Consider the following 25,327-nt stretch of genomic DNA (forward strand, 5'->3'; position numbering starts at 1 on the left):
TTGCAGCATTAGAGCAATACAACTTCAGTATAACTTACCGACCAGGAACCAATAATGCCGATGCAGATGGCATGAGTCGTAACCCATAAGAAAAATTTGGTTTGAACAACAAAATGTCATTAAAATCGATGACCAAACAGTCAAAGCTATATGCAATAGCGACTCAGATATTGTGAGGTCAATAATAGAGACACTGACAGTGGCTAGTTTGCATATTGACGAGGAAACATCAACATTTGTCATGGATTGACACAGAAAGAGACATCCGACAGAAACAAAGACATGATCCGTTTTATTGATAGATGGTGAAAAGCTGTAATTGACCAGAAAATGCCAACAAATTTTTATTCTAAACAAGACTTAATTATAAGAAAACAATTTAGACATTTTAAGTTAAAGAGAGGCCTCCTTTTTAGAAACATTCAGACAGAAGATTAATTTAACAGTTAGGCATACCTGACTGTAACGAAGAAGAAATAATAAAAGGAGTGCACAACAGTGTATGAAATTCGGGAAAGGAGAGAAATACTTAATTAATGAAAGAGAGATTCTATTGGCCAGGTGTTGTAGACGATATAGAACAATGGAATAATGGTTCCGAACGGTGTTTGTGGAGAAAGAACATTACTAATCAAAGAGCTCCACTAGTTATCATTAAAACAAGATATCCATTCGAGTTAGAGTGTTTTGATTAATTGACACTTGAACTAGCTAAAGTGGCATTGACAATATACTTGCCATAACAGACCATTACACCGAATATGCTTTAGCTGTACCAACCAGAAACCAGACAGCCAAACCAACAGCAGAGACATTCTACATTAAGTTTATATTACATAATGGGATACCGACATGCCTACATTCAGATCAATGGGGCCAATTTGAAAGTGAAATCATAAAAGAGCTATGTAATTTAACAACTAAAAAAGAGCCATACAACACCATAGGGAATGCCGGCCCACAAAGATGTAATAGGACACTTTAAGATATGTTAGGAACACAAGAAAAATTAACAAAAACAGATTGAAAACACTATATCAACTCATTAGTTTATGCAAATAATTGCATTCCTCATGACTCAACTGGATTTTCTCGACATGAATTGATATTTGGTCGGAAACCAAAACTGCCCATTGATGCAGTATTTGAGAAATCAAGGGAGGAATTTTGCCACAAATGTACATATGAATACATGGAGGATTTAAGATCTAGGATGAAAACAGCACAACACATTGTAGAAAAACATGTAACTAAGACAAAAGATAAACAAAAGAAACAGCATGACAAAAAAAGCTAAAGCGGTTATGATTTCAGTGGGTGATCATGTTATAGTATGAAAGGTGTCATTTGATGGGAAGAACAAGAATATGAAGTGATTGATCAACCGCAAAAAAGATATTCCAGTGTGCAGAGTCAAAGAAATGGGTTCAGCTAGATAAAAAAAATATCCACATAAACTTGTTGATTCTTATTAAAAGTCAGAATGAAGTTTATGAAAGTGGAGTAACAGAGATTATTGGACTTGAGAAAAGTTCAAAGGTGTAAAAAGTGATTTCTGAAAAAGTAGCAACACGGAAGAAGATGGTGAAGATGGATTGGATTTTTTAGCTTCTACAAAACAGATTGGGGACGCCCAGAATTCATGCATAGAAGTGAATGTAGCAGATGTAGATCTACATATTGAAGGTAGTCAATACGAGGACCTTCAAGATAATATGAGGGACTTAGAAGGTATTGTTTCTGCTGAGCAGGCAGAAGAAACCATGGACGAACCTGAAGAAAGAACAACTGATGAAGCTGATGAAGAAGCAGTTGATATGACTGGTCAATGAGCCGAGATAATCCATGGCAACCGTATAGAAACAGTTGAAGAACCCATAGGCCATGACAATGAACAAGACATGCAGCATACAGACACAGGTCAAGATGTCAGAATAGAGATGGGTATTGTTATGATTTTCCGTTACAAGAAAAATGGTCTCTTCATCTAAAAAAACTGGACACAATGAATATGTTTATCATATTTGTATTGAATTTTTGTATATTATATATTACCTGCTGTTTGCATCGCATTACATTCATTTTTCGTAATTTAAAGAGAGAAAAACAACAGTCGTTAATTGTTAATAACGATATAATAATCTGTTGAACTATTGTACGTATAATTGTAGTATGAAACACAGTAGTATATCTTGTAGACTTCGGCGACAAAATGGAGTGTGGAAGACGGTGATATAGGTTAGTGTCGAAAACCTTATTTCATTTTACCTTACTCGATTTTAATGTGTGTGTGTTCTGCATTATATATATATATATATATATATATATATATATATATATATATATATATATATATATATATATATATATATATATATATATATATATATATATATATACACGAGGTGGAACATACACATATACATGAAAGGAATCATAATTCCACAATGGTAATGCTTCTTTAAACCAGTCTTCGGACCTGACATAAATGGTATTGAATTCTCTGTTAACCACCTAATATGTTTGCCCAATTTATTCTAGTTGGCATTGTTATCATTTTGCCTTAATATGATTTGTCCTTTTAAAATGTTTAGCTATGCAAACTGCACAGTTTTAGCTTTTGTTCACGATCACATCTGCGTTTATACACAACAACTTGCTGGTTCTATGCGGATTACTCCGTAAAGCTGGACACCATATCGCTTTCAAGACTGCTGGTGTCCAGGAAGTCTAGGTTCGCTACACACTCGACTCCCTTGTGGTCTGGCAGGAAGGCCGTTGCCTTCAGCTCTGTTCCTCGACAAGTCATACATATGTTCATCTTAATATTGGTCTCCTTGACGGATGGCGGAATCTCAATTTTTAGAGTACCAATATGAGAACAAGACTTTTCGTGGCAGAAAACAGGATTCTTTTGTGTGGACTTGTAAATTCTCCAGAAAGCAACAGGTTTGTTTCTATTTATGAGTGTGTAGGTGCTTGGAGTTGTATTTTCGCCAACTAGGACCTGCTCGTCGATCTCTAGATGCTTATGGAAACAATTGTCCACAACACGTTTACCATTGAATTCCTTCGGAGTTGCTCCTTTGTGTATGTTTGCATTGTACACGCTTCTTGTGTGCACGCCGTACGTGAATGGACAAACTCGCACGGCTATGATATTTTGATCCCAGCCGTACATAACCGCGCCTTTCAAAATTGCAGACCCGCCATGAGGTGGCGCGACCACACGGAGTTCATTCTTAAAGTGCTCTTTAACAACGTTAACTACAACTTTCGACTCTGAAAATCCACCTACCAACAGGATTGTTGAGATCATTTTCAGTTTCTCCTTACATCGCAAATCCTCGATATGAGCATTTATTTTGTCAGTAGCGTTTGCGAACAAGTGATCCATCAGTTTTGGCGTTAGAACCAAGTTATTGTCAATGAGTTTGCACATCCTATTTCTCAGATAATCTTGTTCAAAGTGATCATGCAGTTCATATTTTCTGACAATTTTGAATTTGGAAATCAAGTAGGCGGGAAAGGTCAATGTTATGTCTTGTTTACCCTCGTATCGTATCTTCTTCGCCTCAAAGTTGCTTTCGAATTCAAGCCATTGAGACGTGTTTTCCTTCTTGAACTTGTGAAAAATATCACTTCCCACCTGAAATCAGATGTTAACTAGAATTGTGTAGATTTAACGTAACATAATCTGGAAATAATGTGATGCATTAAAAACCACAGACCCGATAATAAATAGAACGTTCGACACATGTAGGAGCACAAAACAAAGAGCTACAATTGCGTCAATGATGGACATTGTGCTTCAAATTTCGATATGGTGAAAATCCTTTACTTTGCCTAACGTGGTGAAGAAATGTATATCTTCTTATTTATCTGCATGCCTACCAGATCACAAATATGTTGCTCGAAGGCGTCGTTGACCAGCTTTCCGCCCCAGGGACCCCCTGCTGCCGCGTGCAGCTCTTTTAAGCGCCCGTCCGTCTGTACCTCGTGTACGGTGGTGTCCACTGTGCCACCTGGTGGATAACATAGACAGTGCAAAAAATTAACACTAGCAACGTCTTTTCTTTCGAATTGTGTATAAAACACACATAAAATGATGACTGATAAATAAATATAGCACGCGTGTTATTTCTGAAAACTCAAACAAATATTTGAATTGAAAGTGGTTTTATGTTTACCTCCACAGTCTAGTACAATGTACATCTGTCCGGGATCAAACGCCTTCAATATGACGCCTTCGACGCCCGCCACGTTATTTAGCGCCATGTCCTTGCAGCAAATTGCCGCTGACTCCGGCTCTAAAGCGAGAACCAGTCCTTCCGCTCGGATTCCAGCCTGATAAATGAATAGACATGTATGGAAAGGTTTATTGGTTTGTTATTCAAACGTTTATGGTAAACACTTTCAACTGGTATTTAATATGAATGAACAACACAGTTCACGAAACAACTACATCGTTATACCTTCCAGATTGTGTGTATTGATATGTAAGAGGCAATCGATAGTAATACATGTATGTGTTTATTTGCTGCTTTCCTATTGTTCATATGGACTTATTATTGATTTAAAACCTGAAAACAAAACAGTCAAAATATCGACCAGTTTTGTTGTTTCAAAGTAACCAGTTTTATCATGTTTTCCCACAAAATTGATGAGGTATATGAAAAGGATCTTAATTGATGCCCACAAAATGTGAATTAATGTGGCCTAATGACATTGGTATTCTGGCGAATGTCTCTATTAAAAATGAACGATGCAAAAGCATTATGGTCGGTTACAGCTTATTTAGAGTGCGTCAATAAGTAATTGAAATCATTATTTAATTATCTAATAAATAAGTAAGTAAGAATAGAAAAAAAATATTGGGTCGCCGTGGCGTAGTGGATATGGTGTCCGTCAAGCAAACATGACGTCACAAGCTCGACTCTCACAGTGGGAGCGTTCTTACGATCTTCTACATAGACAACAAGTATTGTTCTACCGAAGAAACGGCTTAAAATTTTTTATTCAATAGAACTAGTTTTGACGTTGTAGGTTATATCTATCTCTTATGCGCCCTAAACACTCAACCTTCACTTGACCTGTACATTTCTTTTGACATGTGCTACCTCCATTCAGCCGGGGGCATCCAGGTTTGTCATACAAAGATTCTTGCTCAGTAATTTTTTGTTTGCTGCCTTACCAATATAGCGGCTGCCTTCATGAACTGTTTTGCCGAATCCCTCCAGATGGCAGGGACTGTGATGACCCATCGGACTTCCGACTCTGCATAAATAAGATAATCATTTTCATGACATTTTGTTTCTGACTGTGAAAGGTATGAATAAGAATATCTGAATAAACAAAGGTTCAACGTGATTACTTACTTTTTATAAATATTAAAACAGTAGTAACATGTATAAATCGTGGCAAATGAAAAACTTATTCACATTTATGATTTACTTATCATAGTAATTAAACGTAAGGCGAAAAGCTCAATCGTCAATTTGTATTTGCCACTTCAAGTTTTTTTTCAGTTTTGATTATGAACAGGTTTGTATACGGAAGTGGTTGATTCTTTGTGTATTCGTCATATTTCCGTTGCATTCGTCTCATTTCCGTTGTATTCGTCACTTTTAAGTTGTATTCGTATTTCCGTAGTATTCGTTATATTTCTGTTGAATTAATCACAAGTCCTAATATTTAGGTATAATATTCTGGCCGAAATCAAACAAAATGAGGACAGTTCACGCAAAACAACCAGAGTTAAAGGATTTTAAACAAGAAATATCTTTAAAAAAGATATACGGCGTTGATTGTGGTCGATGTTTATGAACGATCAAAAGTTATCTCTATGAGATAAAAAGTAGCGGATGCCTTTTTTCTGCGCAGTTCTTAGCTACATCACAAGCAAATCAATTACGGGGTGTTGCGCCAGATTTCATGGCTTATTTTGCTTTATGTGATATTTTTACTCAGATGTCTATATTTACAGAATAGAAAAACACAAGAAACATGAAAATAAACGAGTGCATATAGGTCAGCCGGCAATACTCGAATCTTATTTAATTGCATAATTATAGTATAGTGAATTATTGTGCTCATGCTTAATAAACTGGTCAAAATGGATAAATATTTCTAATTAATTTTATCAAAATTGGTCCTTATCATGCAAATGTTGAAAACATATTAAAAATCGATGATTGGCATACCACAATAATATTGCCGAATATCTTTATTTAGTATCTTTCTGATCAAAACAGACTTCAAGTGCACAAAGTTTACGAGACGGCGTTTATATAAAGATTTCTGCAACTGACCGCAAACTGACCTTGATACCTTGCGGATTGGAATGCAATGCATTAAAGTTAGGTAACAATTCTGCTGCTGAAACGACGGCTTGTTTACGCCAACTGTACTCGACCAAGGCAACAGCTGTGCCTAAAATATTGATAAAGCGACTAAACGAACTATTTACTCCATCAGACAAAAATAGCATAGATTCCAATTTTGTCCTTCAATGAAAAGGTCGCAACCCCTTCTGCGAACTCCGGTGATGAACTGTATATAAACTCTGACTTTCGCGGGTTGAAATGCAATGCAAGTAAGTACTAAATATGAGAATATAGCCTTTAGTATAAACGCTTTTGCGCTGGTAATTCTCTGAAAATAAAAGGTGAACGCACAAACTGTATTTATGTCGAAAATTGATTGTAAATCTGTTCTATCTATTGAGCCTTTTCATTAGAGATAAAATTGTTTCATGCAGTAAAACAGTGTTACAAAGACGCGGATATGTTTCCAATGTTCTGGTGTTATACTCAAATCAGCCAATGGAATAAATGAAGTGTATTCATTCGTACCTAGCCGCGGGAAATTTTATTTGCATATTATTGGATACTTACAAAGGTCAAGTCAGGGTGAAAAGCTGGCTTAATACAGCTTACGCCGAAAAATTGTCGCGAGGCCCGTTATGGTCTCGCTTGAATGTTGTTGTTTACAATATGTGTATTTTGTGTACTTAGAAAGCGTGCGTCTTAAATAGGTAAATAAATAAATGAAACGATCTTCGAGTTGTGTGCTTCTTATTCCACCGATTTACAAAATAAACGTATACGTGTGTGAGCTTTGACATTTCAATAGAGGGTCTTCTTTTGACATTTTAAAACATAGAAAATCAACCAGCAACTTACATAAAGGATTGCATAATGTCGAGATAAAAAATCGGACTAAAGCAGATCTAATACTTGTTTGCAGTTGAAAAATGATACGATACTCCGCGTGATGGTACTAATAAATAAACACGAGGTATATGTATACGTATTCAAATTGGACGACATCTTCGATTCTAAATGACAGCAATCAGTCACTTTAATTGGCGAACATACCTGATATATCACCAGTTTGTCCCCCATTCATCTTTTCGAGAAGTTCTTCCTGTTAAAGAAAGATATTAACATGCTTTCAACAGCAATACCGCATGTTGTTGGTGTTTGTTCTCCATATTATTGGTTTGCAACCAGGGTTAGTCAGGGATAAATGGAAATGGAAATAATGTAAACTGAATTGCAGATTAATAATGTCCATCCGATCTTATTTGTTACCCAGCTTAATTTCTTCACTCACCTTTACATACTTTATTGCTTCTTTAAAAACTGTCATTGCTTGCATCTCTTTCCCCGTTGCATCTTTTATATTTATGTCATTTGACAGATGCTAAAATAAAATAAAAATGTTGTTATGCCTTTGCAATAATTGTACTCGTAGCAACATGAAATCTTTGGGCATGATCAAGTATAGAAACAATCAACCCATTCGAATCTTGCTGAACTATTCACAACTTTTAACATCGAATTCGTGTCAATTTTTAAAATAACGATAATTTTAAACAATACATTTCTTTTATAATGCAATCGGTGTTGATATTAACATTGCGATGACATGTTCTGAATAAAAAAAGATGACAATTATGACCTGTAACGTTGCTCTTACGACCCAATAATATACTATGTGTCATGCGTGTCAATAGTGTTTCAAAAAGCGAATATATGAAAATGAAGAAATGTGACATGTATGTTCGGTGTATTACTTGTCATATTTTACTTCATAGATGAGTCAGATGAAGATAAAACACAGTTTTGACATTAAATTATCATGAACTGGAAAAAAATGAAATTAAAAGTAATTCTGAAAATAACATTTATCAACAATTCAAATATTAAATAATAAGCAGTACGCAAAGTTAAAGTGTAAATTCCCTTATTGTTGGCATGATCTGGTTTATGATTCTCGGTCGCTCATTGATGACAGCTTTACCGCGCGCTACTTTGAATGAATAAAGAACTAATTAACGGTGACAGAAATCTTTTACAATGTGCAGCTTGAGATGAAACAATAAAATACATGTAGTCAATACAAGCTCAATCAAATTACGAATAAAGTTTTCGATTATTTATTTTTTTAATACATTAATGTATCATTTTGTATTCTACATATATTATCGCACATTATCGAATGATCTTTGTTATCTACGCCCAATTGTATTTGTTCAAAACGATAATTTTTCCAATTACTAATCGGCAATTTATCACATGGCGGTGATGTTATGATATGCATGCTAAAACATATATACTAAGCAATGCACTTAATATTCAACATAAATACAAAGCACATTGTTAATTTTATTAGCTCGGCGTTTTCGGAGAAAACCCGAGGTATTGTCATAGCGTGTCGTGTCGTCCGCCGTCCGCCGTCCGCCGTCCGCGTCGTGCTAAAACCTTAACATTGGCTCTAAAATCAAAGTGCTTCCACATACAACTTTGAAACTTCATATGTAGATGCACCTTGATGAGTTCTACACGCCACACCCATTTTGGGGTCACTAGGTCAAAGGTCAAGGTCGCTGTGCCCCCCAAAAAAAACCTTAATATTTACAAATGCGTGAAACGGGATACATTCATAGCAGTGTTAAGGCCACAACAAAATGATTAAATGTTTGTCAAATTTGCAGCACCTAAACATCTTAAAACGGAATGAAAATATGTTTAGTTTTATTTTCCGCGCACATATTCGTTTTAATGATTTTGTTTAGTTTAGCCTACTTTTTTTACAACATAGACTGTTAAAACGTTTTGCATTATAAGATTGGTTTATGGTAAAAAAAAATGGCGGCGTTCGTTTGTCTAGTCGTGTCGACCAAAGACACACATGAAAATCCGGTGGCAAGCAGTATTCGCATCACAGATAATTTTAACTATTTATTTTTCTCAGCCGCATCTACATCATGATGTTAAATGTCGCCGGGATGCGTCCGTTTGGTAAAAATCTGTAATAAACTTGGTGCTATCGATACAATAAAAATATCAAGCATTAACATGCAACTGAGTGTCGCCGTTGAACTGAAAAAAAAACTTAAAAAGTCGAGTATACTTTTAATTCTACACGCCCCCATCCACTAGTTCAAAGTGTGACCCCAATGCGTTCAAAGTGTTGATCGTTAAGTCGAAGGTGTACATTATGCCCAAAAACATGAAGTTAACATAAGTCATGTAAGTGCGAAAGTAAAGAAACTTTCTGGACCTCAATACCTTTACTGGGATTTGATTGAAATTAAATAAAATTATTAATAATAAAAATTCACTACCAATTTCTTATTGTTCTTTCGTTAGGAAGTTTTGGGTTTTTTTACTTAACAAAACTTAAACTTCTCATTTCTAATTTTAACATTGCTGAACTAACAAAAGTAATGCATTCGATAATTGTTTAATACTATAACCTATGATATTGAGAACTAGTACAGATTCAAGATTATTATTATGCTTGATGTTTATTGTATTATTTATTTGTGTATGTCATTTAACTTTCATAGACACAAGACTGGGCTTTGTAACTTTGAAAGTGAAAACTACAGTGTACCATGTTAACATTTAGTAGTCATCACCTGGTATGAATAATCAGAACAACTGTTGGAGAATATGTTGTTTTCTTTCAAAAAACACATTTATTACTACGTAATCGTCTTGTGCTGGTATTTGGCAGATATGGTGCATTTATTGGGCAAAAAAATATCAATTTCCATAGACAATATAATAATATTATGTATTTTTATGTTTCGCTTTTCACTCGCCTTAGATTTTTTTTATTAATTTATTTTTACTTCGCAAGCCCACTAGATTAATTTATAATAAAAAAAAAATAGTTTTTTTTTTTTGGGGGGGGGGGGGGCTTAAATCCGCAGAACAAGTCTTCAATTTGTTGTGGCCTAAATGATCAATCATGACAAAAGGTGAGTACCATCACATGTAAATAGAGCAGAGTGGATACAATAATAAGAAAGAAGTCATACGCCAATATCTATATGCCATTTGTCTGCAAAGTTTGGCGGGTATATCGTTAGAGAAACGATATCTCTGCACACAATCTTAAAATAGTGGGACATCGTTGTAGTTTAGGAGCATTGAGCGATTCATGAAGGAATATCATATCTCATTGGATTATTCTTTCAGTGATAATCAATAGAATCGTGTACCCGTATTACAGCCAAGATCTCTACATCAACGGATGACAATAAAAAATATAAAAAAGACAATGACACTATAAAGATGGAACACAACTCACACAAAAGAGGTATTCTCAAACTACGTGAGTGATCAACCAGAAGATTATGGCGGAGAGCCCATCGACCCAAACTAGAATTCAAGCGAGTATATAAGAAGCGACCACCATCTACCCTCAACAAACTATGCCCTCCTAATTTATCAATCCAATACCCATGGAATCAGAACTATATATCTTCACCGACAAAACCACCACCATCAGCGACCGACATCATTCAAGGTATCAAGTTTAAAGTAACATATTTCACAAAATTGGATATACTTGAACAACTTGTTGACAGAATAAACGAGCGAGTCGACAAAAATGGAAAGTGAATCTAAAACGAGCAACAAACAAATCAACGACATCGTAAACGCCATGACTTTTACCAACAGCGGAATAAACAATTAAAAACAAAACGTAAATGATACTAATTCGAGTGTAAAAGTTCTTTCTGACCAATGTTTGCACATAACAGCAATCTTAGCAGAAATAAAACAATCTAAACAAGCGAATTGAACGCAAAGACAGACGGCCTTCTAAGAAGAAGCACGCGAGAAAACTTGATGTATATGTCCTCAGTAAGCACACGATTTCCCACCAGACAACAGTTATAGAGCACAAACATTCTTTATAATTATGTGACCTTGCATGATAATCCACAAAACACGTGTGTGAAGTTTCAATTGAATATGTGTAGTAAACGCAGAGATATGTTCTCGTTGCACATAATTTAAAGCAGTTAAAAAGTTGACGTATGCTAATGTATCAGTAAAGAGGTAATTGAATATTTTACTTTCATGTCCTGATGTGCGTGTTATTTTAACAAAATAAATGGTAGTTAACTAACTTTTGTCTTCATATTCGTCCGTTGTAAACATCATCGTTTTATAAGAAAATAACAGTTTGTTAGCAATAATGAGTAAAAAGAAATTAGCCCACATCGTCCGAATTAATAAACTTCATTTATTTAACGTGTTTTCATTCGGCATTGGTTTAGTAGTATTAGATAGAGAGAACAACATTAAACGTGGTTTGATTAGGAAAGCAAATTGTGCGATTTTATTAAAACACATACAGGTAAATGATGTAAATTCATCTTGAAGTGCCTGAAGTAGTAGTACTCGTTGTGTTTCTTCTCGACCGTCAAGTTCCGGTACTGATCCTCGGCAGCTTCTCCAAACGCTACGAAGTCCTTAGTGGGTGAAAGCAGAACAGTCGTGGGAACCTAAAATGCAACAAAACATCGCGCCCTCTGATGACATATATGGCGTGAATACGAAAAAAACATTAAATTACTAGACCAAAGTTTTGCAGTCTCGTTAAAATCAAATCCTTAGGTAAAGGATCTGACAACACCGATTTATAGGTAAGGTTCAGATTATCTTTCCATTAAATTGTCAACCAATCAAATACCTTGCTATGGAAAGTCGTTTTACTTTTATCTTTACTGCGTGAACATAATTGTATGCCAAAAACGTGAAAGCGACGACTAAATGTGTTACTATAAGGTCGGAACATTTGGAGAACGTGACCTCGTATGCGACTTAATCAGATCTTATCAGCGGAAAGTGAAGAAGCGTCAGACTGAAAATGATTTTACCGAGATTAGTCTGTGTCCTGCTTTTGACAAAATGCGTATATCCGTTTATTTTTCGTCATGGCTTTACAATTGAACACTTTCATTTTCTTTGAGCAATATAACACACAAACAATATTAGCACCATTACTTTAGACATCACTGAAAATTACTTTAGGCCATTGTGGAAATCACGGGGATTGTGAAGTAGTTTTCTAGAGTAATTTAATTGCCTTGGACTATGTCGTTCTTTAAATGATACCGATTTATCATGAACACGTGTTTGCGAATGCTATATGTACTCATCTCGGAGAAAAGTTAGACTAATGATAAAAGATCGCAAGAATGCTAAACCAACGTTCCTTCTTTTTCGTATTGTCATCACCAAATGCATTATTGTGATTTGATATTTATATGAAGCCTTCGAATTTATCTACATTTTCGTGTGACCGTATACCTATTACTGGCATAGGCATAACCTGTGTCCTGAATTTGTAAATAAAATATATTTTCCATAAATTTGTGGATGAAAAACTATGCCATTTAAATTTGACCATGACCAGACCCTGTATACAAGTTATTTTTTTAATTAAAAGTGTCATCTGTCTGGACACTGGATTTGTTAAAGGGGCCTTTTCACGTTTTGGCAAATTGACAAAATTGAAAAGAGTTGTTTCAGATTCGCAAATTTTCTTTTAGTTATGATATTTGTGAGGAAACAGTAAAACTGAACATTTACCATGCTCTAATATATCCATTATATGCAACTTTTGACGATTTAAAAACCTGAAAATTATAAAGCGTTGCAACGCGAAACGATTGAATAATTTTGAGAGTTCCGTTGTTGTCGTTTAATTTTGTTAAACTACGAAGATTGCTTATATAAATTATAATATACGTCCATTATTCATACTTGGCAGGATGGCCGAGCGGTCTATTTAGTCTTTACTCCAGGACGCCAGGGGTCACTGGTTCAAGCCCTGCTGAGGTTAACTTTTGTTTTGTTTTTTTAATTTAATTCTTGATTTTTTACTGGAGCTTCTAAGATCCAATGTTTACATTTATCAATATGAAGCACTTAATGACAAACTTCAAAATATGCCAAAATCTGTGAAAAGGCCCCTTTAAGTTCTGTTTTGCATTTTGTCTGATCCTCATTTGCATAACGCAAAATACTTCATAACAACTTAACTTAAAGCAACTGTTTTTGTCAGGTTTGAAACCGGTATACGGGTTCCATTACAAATCCTTAAAAGTGAAAAATAAGCATTCGTTACCTGTTTTTTCACCTCAATATCGTTAGCAGCGATAGGACGGTACTGTGCAGGTCGGAAGTAGTACGCGTACCCGGTGTTGGTCGTACCAAAGTCAATAGCGGCCACGGCGGATGGCTTCCGGTGCGAACTTTGGCGTGACTTAGCACGTGCACCATCCATTGCCACACTTAACGGGTACTGAAAACAAAACACTAAAGATTTCACAAAAATCGGGTACAACAATGACTAATACAAGTGGTAAAATCAATTGAAAATAAAGATATATAGTGCTTCCTGCATTGTATTATGTACTTCGAGACAGAAAGATATAATAAGTTAAGTTTTGCAAGAGCAAGAACGTTTTTGATTTCTAAAGAATTCGAGTTAGTTGTGCACAAAATGATTTGTTAAAGATAATAGACCAATAAGCATTGGCAACACATGTTCTTGGAAACCTTCAAGCTACCACTCACATATGGAAAATGCCTCTTTAGTGTTTAAATATGGCCTTTTCAGGGTTGTTCACTGTCACTATTGAAATGTCTCCATTTTCAGTTCGTCCATATGCTATAGACAGAATTGTATGACCAATTAATTACGTTGACAACTGTTAAACAAATTGTTTTGATATAATTAATGAAGTAAAACAGGAAAGTCGCATGTATACACTGATAAGGACAACAATAACTAAAACACGCCTATCGCTGAAACGCCTGACACGTAAATCGTGCAACTACTTAACCACAATACGAGTGGAACACAATATAAAATAACATATCAATATAAAAGTGCGCCGATGTTGCATCACTGATTTTAAGTGTCCTATGTCAGTCGGTTCGGTTAATTCACTATAAGGTTTACGAAAACAGATCAATAAGTGTTTATGTGTATCTAGTTTTCTTTTGCATAACCATGAGTGGTTTCCTTATGCAGAGTTCGCCAGTTAATTTCATTTCATCGCGGATCAGAAAGTGTGTAATAATGTTGCTCGGGTGAATATCTAACCATTTGTAAATCACATTTCGTTTAAACAGAATTTCTATTCTCTTTCAACAGACACAATTAACAAGGGTAACTATTTATATGGTTTCACAAACCTAAATTATAAAGCGTTGCAACGCGAAACGATTGAATAATTTGGAGAGTTCTGTTTTTGTCGTTAAATTTTGTGAAACTACGAAGATTGCTTATATAAGGTATAAAATACTTCACATGTATGTACTCGGCGGAATAGCTCAGTAGGCTAGAGCGTTTTTACTTCAGTACTCTGGCAGGACTCCAGGGGTCACTGGTTCGAAACCTGGTCCGGGCAATGTTCTTTTCCTTTTTTTAATTTTATTCTTGATTTTTTACTGGAGCTTTTACGATCCAATGTTTACATTTATCGATATAAAGCATTTAATGAATAAGTTAAAAAATGCCAAAATCTGTGAAAAGGCCCCTTTAATCGGCTTTTTCAAACGTTCACGTAATCCAAAATACCCATGCTATCCATAAATTTCATTCAACGGTTAAAAATATCGGCACAGTCACAAATCTTATGGTAAATAAATATCACCTCGGTTGAGCTTTGATGCTTTAAAACTGTATATAGATTTTACCTTGCGCTTGTGCCTCAGTTTAATATAGTGATCTTATTTCGATCGATATTCTCATTCATCGCGTGTTTACGACTGATTTAAGAAGGGTAATGTCCCATACCGAAAGGACAAGATATAATTACATTCTTTACATAACTATGTACTCAGAGGAAAAGCGTCAATCAAGGAATGTGGATGACCATAACATTAAAAGCTTATAATTAACGCCTTAAAGGGACACCTGTACAGTTTCTATAAAACTTAATATTAGTCCAATACGAAATTTCTTCATGATTATAAGGATGCATGTGTGCAATTTTTACAATACATGTATTGTCTTGAGACAATTCAGAACTCGAAAATGTTTATTTAACACTAGTACAAGAGCACTTATGGTGTCATCATCTAGTTATACTATGGACGTAAAGCAAAAAAGAATCAACAACAACATATTGCAAAACAATACACTTTATTTTTATTTTTAACATGTTTTCAATAAAGAATCGATTCAAAGTTCATGCATGAATAGTGTACACATATTATCAAAATGGCTGCATTAAATAGGTTTTATTCCCTTCTCAGCTGTCATTGTTTTATTGTTTAAGTTGTCAGCAGGTGTATTAGTTCTCCTTAAACCATAGCTCTACTTTATAGTCAAATACATTTTTTCAGCACACATATTCTTGTTGTCCAGAAAAAAACTACGGAGGGAAAAAGTGAAGCATGTTGTGCCTCATCGTTTCTGTTGAACCTACCAGTGGTGGCGAAAAAACTGGAAACGTAAGAATGGTCGCGCACATGACTGTGTCTGCAATCAATCGTATGACGGAGAGTGTCAGCGGTGAGAATGGACTCAAGGAGCTTATTGCAGAGGGCAGACCTGTTGAAATTTTAGTAGATGACAGAGATAACACTTAAGTAGCTCATATGAAAAGGTAAATTAGCCTTACACAATAGAAACCTTTTGACAACAATCATGTCGTGAAAAATGTCGGGAAAGAACTGGATTCCTTACATCACACCAAGAAAGTGAAAATCAGCAGGACAGTGATTGTGTATATTAGTTTTGTAATGTTGGACTGAAATTGGTTGCATATTCTTTATATTATTGTGCAACTTGAAATAAAATGTGTTGGAAACAAAAACTTCTATGTTCAAAGATTGTATGTTCCATCTGCCATTTGTTTTGTGCATATAGGTTTTTTAAATGGTTTCTTTAGAGATTGTATTTTTATGTTGTTGTTTTTTCGAAGGATTACGGCATCACTTGTATGTTTGTATATATTATGCATTTATATATAAATACGCACTAAAAAGTGTTTTTTGTAAATAATTTTTATAAAAATTAGAAAAAAATAGAAAAAATGGGGTTGAAGACTTAAAATGAAAAACGAAATTGTGTGGTAATTTTTTTTAAGTTTGTATGCAGAATACCATACCGATAAGAAATATGTGAAGGAAGAACACAAAAGAAAGAAAAATGTACTATTATAAAGCTTATACCAAAGCGTTGCATTAATTACGAACACAAAGTATACACTTCTTTGTACGCACGAAGCGTCTGCGTCCGGGTCGGGTTGAAGATTTTCGGTAAGCTAGATCTTCAGAAATGACTGAGGGGTTTCGTTTAAACTGGAACAAAATATTAAACAAAATAGTTCGCGTCTAAACACGAACCCATAGGACTTAATTGTTTATTAATGTGTTTTCCAAAATATTGTCTCGTTTATGGTATGTGTTCGAGTATACTTTGCGAACCTACTTTGTATGCAGGTACAAGTTTTCGGTAAACTAGTTTCTCTCGAATAGCTTTCATTCAAATTTATCCAATCAAAACAAATGTACATTGAAGTAATCCCTTCGGGCACATTTGTACGCCCGTCTACTTTGAATACTTTGGTAAAATAGGCGGCCTTCTTACATTTAGACATATGAAAAGGTGCAACATTTTCCGTAAACTAGTTTCTAAGGCATGTCTGCAGAGATTTATTGAAATGAACACAATATATTCCTATAAATGAAACCAATGGTAATTTTAATTTGAACATTTTAAAGTAAACGTATTTTTCTCATTTGAAATGTACTTTTCCAGCTAAACAGAAACATCAAAATTGTTCAAAGTCCGGTTTCCACTCAATTTATTGTGAGCGAATTAAACCATTATAATAATAAATCATATACAGATACCTTGTATCAAGATCAAGGATTGCATGTTTCATACATTGTATATGGACCAAGCCTGGATTGCATGTTTCATGCATTGTATCTGGACCAAGCCTGGATTGAATGTTTCATACATTGAATCTGGCCAAGCCTGGATTGCATGTTTCATACATTGTATCCGGACCAAGCCTGGATTGCATGTTACATACATTGTATCCGGACCAAGCCTGGGTTGTATGTTTCATACATTGTATCCGGACCAAGCCTGGATTGCATGTTACATACATTGTATCCGGACCAAGCCTGGATTGCATGTTTCATACATCGTATCTGGACTGAGCCTGAAATAGCATATGGATCTTGTGTGTGATCAATGTCAAGTTCGCGTTCAGTAATAATAATACAAATATTCATGCTAAATCACTCGCAAAATTCGTTTGGCTAAAGTAATGAAATAGTATCGTAACTTATATAAATACATCGCTTGAGATGCGTGAATTCAATGTCACGATAACTTAAATTAGCGAAATGGATTTCGATAATAATAAAAGAACGCATTGAGTAATTACAACTACCTTTGGATCGCACATTCTGTTGGTGAGGTAAATATCAAAATCTCTGCTAGTAAATATAGAATAAATCCTTTCGTGGTAATTAAACTGAATTAATTAATTCTTAATTGTAAGACTTTAATACGGATTGCGCATGGGATGAGTGACATCAAGATCAAAGTCCTGTAACTAAATAGAAGACACATGGTTTCGACTTATAACTTTAGTTTCTGGGCTTTCTCTTACTACCGTTCATGAATATACTCTTCTGTCGCCGACAGCCGCCGCTTCGTCAACTTGGTTATCCTCGAACGCTGTTGTACCGCAAAGTTCCGCCGCCGCACACTCTTGTCTACCACCAACATTCGCATCGCGCACGCTGGGTAACTGTGAACTTTCGCTGACGTGTATCGTCCGTTAATATTCGGAACTTCCCCTAAGCTTGATCAACTGCCTATGACCGCAACAGAGCAAGAAAGATTGCGTCCTACTGTCGTCGAATGCCCTCAATGAGTGCTTCTTACCTTGCAGTGACTTCAGGTCCGCCACTGGTCATTCGTCTTCGTCCAACTAAACCTATCTTCGCAAACCGTCGCTTGAACCAGAATTTTGGATATTTATTCAAACTTGAGCAGTTTGCACAGACTTCCCAGGTTTATTTAGCCTTCTTTTGATGGTAGTATATTGAATTGGCAACGTTGTGGGATTCGTTTCAAACGACCGTACATTTTAATCCTAATTTACAGAGTTTCAGCAAGTTTGAAATCCCAACTTGAGCATGCTGCTGCTCGCAAGATTGATGGATTAAACTAAACTAACAACTGCAAATTATCACTCGGAAATTGATCTAATACGATAGAGATATAGAAAAATTTACAAAAATCGTTCATGCCAGCATGAAAGCCCTCGTACGAATGCATGGTATAGCTTGAGAACACAGCTTTGAGATTAATTCGTATGTCCACTTACATATTTTGTGTGTGTGTGGGGGGTGGGGGTGGATTTCCTACAAACCGGTTTGAATGTGTTGAATGAGTGCTTTGCAATTACGGTTCCGAGGCGATTACGCCCATTGTGTTAATGCCCATGCGTTTGTTATGTACGTGTGTGTCTTGTCAAATGCATTTGTATTGTGCCTCACTGCTACGGTTATTGGTTTCTTGACATATCTAACTCTTACAGTGCTGGAACCGAATTTTGAAGGCCTTTGCAAACAGTTTGGATCCAGATGAGACGCCACAGAACGTGGCGTCTCATCAGGATCCAAAAATTTTGCTATTCTGATAGTATTCTTTAAAAAAAAATCAAAGAAAATGCTAATTTTAGAAATTCAGCAGACGACATTTTTGCAGACGACAAATTTCCCAGCATGCAAAGGGCTAAAGGACCGTAGTGTTTAATAAGGTTTCTCTCTTGCTGGTGCAGCTGAAGGCTTACTTAAAGTGATATTATGTGCATCTAACAGTATATGCTATGTTTATAGGTGTCTATCGCAACCCTTGTTTATTTTTGGTGTTTTCACTTCATTTACACTTATATTTGTTAATGCAGCATCAACATACTAACACAATATCCCGGAAATAGAAAAATAATGCATTTGAATATCAACCGTACTTTCGTTTTACAACTGACAACAGAAATGATTCGATGTACGATGTGAGTCTAAATGTAGTTTTCATGCAGATTCGTTCATACGACACAAAGACACAATTTTGTTTTACGGATCATTTCGAGGACTGGGTGAGTCATGTAAAATATCAAATATAATATATATTTTTGTTAACAACTGGTAGCAAGATGAGTTGTAGATAATTGGTCAATTACCACATTATAACTAACTCTTTTGACCTGTTAATTCTTTTCAGCTCAATTCAACAGTGAAAAATGCCCATAATATCACTTTAAGTCGTATTTTATTTACAGTGATTTGTTGGTATATGGTACTTATTAACAAATTCGTAATAACTGGAAGAGTTTTGAGTAATTATAATAACAAGGAAAAGATATTTAAAAAAATAGCCAGCTCTTGTGTTCGAACCAGGGACTTATTAAAGCCAAAGCAATCACGCTTCAACTACACCATATAGGCTTTTGAATGTAGATGGTAATAAAATACCGTTAATAAAAGTTCTTTGCTCAAGCATAGACGACAAGCTTCGCAAAGCTTTATTACTTTTCCGATTTTGAATATTGATTATCAATAAACGAAAAAGAGTGTTTAATATTTTTCTTTGTCATGAATATTATTTTCCTCGTTTGAATATAATGAATACATTCTTGTATAAAGCAATCTCAATCTTTTTGAAAACTGTAAACAAGTCCCGTTAACAAACAACGTATGCAATCCATGGAATAACTCATAATTATATGCGAAAGCGTGTAAATAAAAATAAACTTGTAAACTTGAAAATAAAAAGGGCGATAACATCGATTACAAATACAAGCTATATTTTCCGGACATAGTTACCGTTCGCTACTTTCACCGTAAACCATTCAGCCCTAATGACCAGATATTAAAAAACAAAATTCACATGATGAAATTAGTTTTTCGTTTCTTATTTACATTTGCTTGTATATACAGGCTTAGCAAACATTTGTTGAGTATATGCCATTATACCTCATAAAATATTAAATATGAAATAGATTAGTAAGTATTAAGCAGTATTAAAGCTATTTTTGATATACGTGAAAAACACAGACTTGACTGAAATTTTCATTCGCAATGACTGAAACAGAATTGATTATCGAGCTTATTTAAACACTGAAGACGAGAACATTATCGCCAAGAGCTTAGTTGTCTAATAGTTGATACCTGCCCCCCCCCCCCCCCCCCCCCCCCCTTGACGTCATCAGCAGTAAGTAAATCTTTTTTGACCACGGTTTGAACGAGAGTGTTTTAACGCGGATGCGACATTACGAATCTATTGTATGTCGAACTACGAGCTATGATATTCCAAACAAGTAACTTTGTATAAGTGTGTAATATTTTAACCCTGTTGGTCACTAGCAAAATGCTAATTCATTAAATTTTAATAAGGCATGTTTACAATAAAATTTGATTTAACCCAACGTAAGAAATATGTAGCTAGTGCGGTGTCACCTAAATCTTTGTGTTGTAACGTTTTGTGGAATTTTTTCGTTATATTAGCCGCTTTTTGAGAAAATGGATCCTATACTATATGCGACAGACTTAGCTCCTTCGTAAAGTCTAGTCAGGAGCACTTTGTCCGCTTATGAGGCTACGATACATATGTGACTTAATAACGGAAAGGGTAGCTGCTGAATAGACTTCGTGGATATACATAAGACCAATTTTAGCATGACGCGACTCATATATGATAGTATATTGTCTTCATATTCGTGACCGTTTTTTAACACTTGAAAAATCGCGACTAAAGAAATATTGAAATTATTTAATAAAAATCTCACAAACTAAATAAATTCGCGAATGATAAGCATGACCGTGGATGGTTGTAACAGCGACAGCGAATTAAAAGAGTAATAGGAAAATATGCGTGAACTTTCCATAAAAAAAATGAAATCAGCTAAATAAATAAGAACAATATCTATCAACAGTATGATACATAAGAATATACATGTACTTATAAAGCACTCTCGTAAAACATGACATGCTTCATCACAACACATGCTACATTAGCAATATTGTCTGAAGGTAAAAAGCAAGTATTAATAAGCATTGCCTTGACATCGCATTTCACAAATTAGCTCCAATATTTTCATAGATATTCATATTATCATTTTCTACATATATGTAACTCAACTGATCTGGACGTCGTCAAAGTGTGCGAACATGTGCCAACCCAATTTTTTAATTGATAAAAAAAGCAATTGTTTTCGACGTACTTCTTTCAGCTCTCGTTTGATAATGATAATTTATATTAAGCCAGATTATTACATCCCAATCCACTTCGCCAAAGTCTCTTACTTAAGAGACTGCAAACTTACTGCAATTATTAAACCTATACCAATAACGGTTACTGACTTTTAAGGATTAAAAGTTGTAATTATTTCTTTTAAATAAAGTAATATGCTTACTTGCATCTCGGGAATAAAGTCGATATTTTAACAAAGCGCGCGCAAACTTACACAATCAACCACATGCCATCTCGCAATTATTGAGGTTGGAGCGTACACATTGTATGTGCGCGCTTAAACAAACAGTTAAACCGATACATTTACCCACAGTTTGGAAATCGCATTTTTTCAGTGAACGTCACGCGCCGATAGTGTATGTTAACGAATGTTGCATGTTCACATGCTTGATTTATGATCAATCGATATACAAATCACAAATTATCGTACTCCAAAAAATGATCACACTATTTAAAAACGTGCTGGATATGTACCGGTAGTTGGTTTCTTGTTCCTAGTTTCTTATTCGAATAACGCATAAAATTAACCAAAGTGTACCACATATAACTGATTATCAATCTATATGTAAGATATAGACTATGGTTAGGCATTATAGATTATGATTCAATATGCCTCATGGATCACACTCCTTTACCCAGGTATCATTGTAAAGTGCTTTATATGTTGAAATCAAATTTTACAAATCTCGTGCACACGGAAAATAAAAGTTTGTGCCCTGCATCCAATTATGTATATTCGGCGGCCAAGCAAGGCGAACCAGTCTCCTTTTTTTAAACAATGATATTTGGGACATTGGAGTTCCTTAAACATTTCATGTAATTACATTATCAGCATTTATGTAGATAGATGTTTGCCGATCGCATTGCGATATTTTCAACCGATCCACGCAGTTCACACTATCGGTTAAATAGTATTATATTCTATCAAATGGTTTTCAAAAGATAATGGTCGTCGATTTTACACGCGCTAATAAGTAACGTCATCTTTTGCTATCATTTTGGTTCGTTACCATCGTCCGTTATAATCGTTGACATCAATGTAATTTTTTCATGGAGTGTACATGTGTAATTTCTCAACTCAACGGTGTGCTTATTCGCGTTGTATTAGTGGTAATATGTAGCACATGCAAAAACATGTACATGAGACTCGTCCATGTTTGCATATACCGGCATTCTGTATATTGGTTCATACACTTTCTCTGTGCATCATTTAAATCAATTTTGAAATGCTTGGAATCCTGACCTGATGAAAAGAAAAACGTTTTCATCTGAAATGCTTATGCTTGTTACTTTGTATACGTACGCGGAAGTGAATAAAGAAGCTGCTGTACAAAAAAGTACACACATTATTAATGCACAGACATATGTAAACAAAACACGATATTTAGCAATGAATTTTCATAAGCTTAATACATGATTTTAAAAGAAAAAAAAGAATACTTGTCTAGGAAACAATTCCCTTTTCCGCGGACTGTGTGGACTATTTCTCAAGTATCAGAGGGGGTAATCACGTGACAAACAAGATGGCGACGTCCATGCCGAGGCAGGTATTTTTCGTCGTTGTATACCCTTTATTACTTGTATTATTATTTTATTATTCCGCCCACTTTCCAGCCATATTAGAAAGAAAGTTACTGACTTTTATTTCTAAGTAATATTCGCTCTATATGTACTTTACTCGGTGCAAAATTTCTGACCTAATTAGGGCTCCACTAAGAAAATTTGCACCGAGTAAAGTCGAGATATACAGCGAATTTAAATACGAAATAAACGCTAATCACCTTTTTACTGATATGGCTGGAAAGTGAGCTTCATTTAAAAAATAAACAGATGTAATAAAGGGTATAAAACGGCGAAAAATAACTGTCTCGGTATGGACGTCGCCATCTTGACTATAACGTGATTACCCCCTCTGAGTATGTCATCTATTTTTTCACATCAATATTCGAATGCGCCCTTTGCATATTACAGATAATTATAAGCGGCGAAGTTCACCTAGTAAATCCGGAGCTTAAGTTTGTTCACGAAACCCCAAGTATTTGCTTACACAATTTGACGTGCAATTTATCAACTTAGATAGATAAAAAACATACCCAAACTTAGCAGCCATATCACGGCCGTTGATCACGAGTGCCACCTCTTTTTTGAGATAAATTAATAAATGAGCCAATGCTACTTCCGAGGTGGCGCTCAGGCCCAGATGTTTTGAAATATTATATTCAGCATTTGGATTAAGGGACACAAATCATCGTTTCAAGAAGAAGTAATATCTTATATTTATTTCGTGAATTATCATACTGTATACAAATATTCGATGAATTATGTTGATAATATGAACATTAAGTTATTGGTTTTATTGAGTATTACAAATTGTTGGTATATATCGTACAATATGTTTTATTCATGTTGGTGACTTTTTAATTGAGTAAATCACTAATATATTTTTAAAAAACTACATCTTATTTATTATAGAATGTGTTCATGCTCTGTAATGATTTGGGCCTTCGTATGTACGTTGAAAAAAAAATAATTTAATATAACAAATAACATTATCTATCAAATGTACGTCATGTGATACTGTCATTGCGATACTATTGTTAATTGATACATCCTGTATTGGCGGCTTGGCGCATTCTCCTTTCATTAGCGCCATCTCCTAAGCATCTCTTTTGGGAAAATGCAAAATTATCTACTTCGTTGGCAAGAAGCCAATATTTTTGCGCATGCAGCATTAAATGTATGTTGTACGCAATCGTTTGATGCCGTTAGCGATTTAATTGGGTGGAAATTTGCTCGTCGCCCAGGAAAAACTCATCGACATGCTTTTTAAAACTCCACCATGCCAAAGATATAAAGGTTCTCACGTTATAATTTGGGTTGAGAATGTATGTTTCTGTACATTTTTTGATGAATTAATCTTCGCTAAATCGCACTACATTGTCCGATTTTAAAAATAACGAGAAATATGTTGAATTAAAACATATATAACCTAATCATTTTGTAAAATTATCCATGAAATTTAAAAACATCCGGGCCTGAGCGCCACCTCGGAAGTTGCATCGGCTCATTTTTTAATGCATCTCAAAAAGATGTGGCGCGCGTAATTTACGGCCGTGCATATGAGATGATTGGTGGTACAACTAAATAAAAAAGTAACAATTAGTTTATAGGTTAAATTTGATTGTACCGAAAAATGAAATACATTTATTATACGATTTGAGAGCATACTCATTGAGTATTTCGACTGCACGTTCAAGGGAAAATAACTAAAAAAGTACTTGAAGCAATTTGCTATCTCAATAGTTTTGCTAGTAATACTTAAGAAAAATAGGCACCTTAGTTTTCCCACATCTTGAGGTCCCATTTGAAAACGGTGAAAGCTTGTGTAACGCGTCTTTATATGGGCTAAATCATTTTACTGGTTATCGAAACCATTATTGTATAAATACCGTGACGTTTGTAGTAATACCGTGACGTCACTACGTGACTGTCATCTGTTTAGGGATGCGTCAGTTCATTACCAAAATGTGCATGTAACATAGGCACGCATAGTTAATCTTTATCTCACTCCGTGTAGTAGAGTCAACATTCACAATACATGTACTATTGTATTTTGCCAAAAGCAAGCATTAATGATTATGCGAATACGTAATACTAATCCATTCAATTAACTTATTCACCTTTTAATTAACTTTTTCACCTTAATTGATTTATTTTT

The 25,327-nt window shown here is 35.0% G+C and overlaps 1 protein-coding gene across 1 annotated transcript; it reads right to left on the minus strand.

Annotated features, from left to right (window-relative positions):
* Window positions 1-2,417: 2,417 nt before the first annotated feature.
* Window positions 2,418-15,001, minus strand: LOC127832449 (heat shock 70 kDa protein 12A-like). The gene is made up of 9 exons (XM_052357920.1): window positions 14,981-15,001; window positions 13,444-13,620; window positions 11,666-11,815; window positions 7,618-7,707; window positions 7,380-7,428; window positions 5,195-5,277; window positions 4,191-4,347; window positions 3,895-4,025; window positions 2,418-3,649 (listed from the first exon to the last, which is right to left on the minus strand). Exons 2-9 carry the CDS (start codon window positions 13,600-13,602, stop codon window positions 2,675-2,677), a joined length of 1,794 nt encoding a protein of 597 aa, XP_052213880.1. The 5' UTR covers window positions 13,603-13,620; window positions 14,981-15,001; the 3' UTR covers window positions 2,418-2,674.
* Window positions 15,002-25,327: the final 10,326 nt, after the last annotated feature.

The sequence above is a fragment of the Dreissena polymorpha genome, chromosome 5 (genome assembly GCF_020536995.1).
Source record: "Dreissena polymorpha isolate Duluth1 chromosome 5, UMN_Dpol_1.0, whole genome shotgun sequence".
NCBI lineage: Eukaryota > Metazoa > Mollusca > Bivalvia > Myida > Dreissenidae > Dreissena > Dreissena polymorpha.

Coding starts and splice junctions, on each gene's coding strand:
- LOC127832449 (XM_052357920.1), bottom strand. CDS start 13,602: ATGGATGGTGCACGTGCTAAGTCACGCCAAAGTTCGCACCGGAAGCCA. Junction 11,816..13,443: donor ATATTGAGGTGAAAAAACAG/GTAACGAATGCT, acceptor GTTGCATTTTAG/GTTCCCACGACTGTTCTGCT. Junction 4,026..4,190: donor CATTGTACTAGACTGTGGAG/GTAAACATAAAA, acceptor GTTATCCACCAG/GTGGCACAGTGGACACCACC.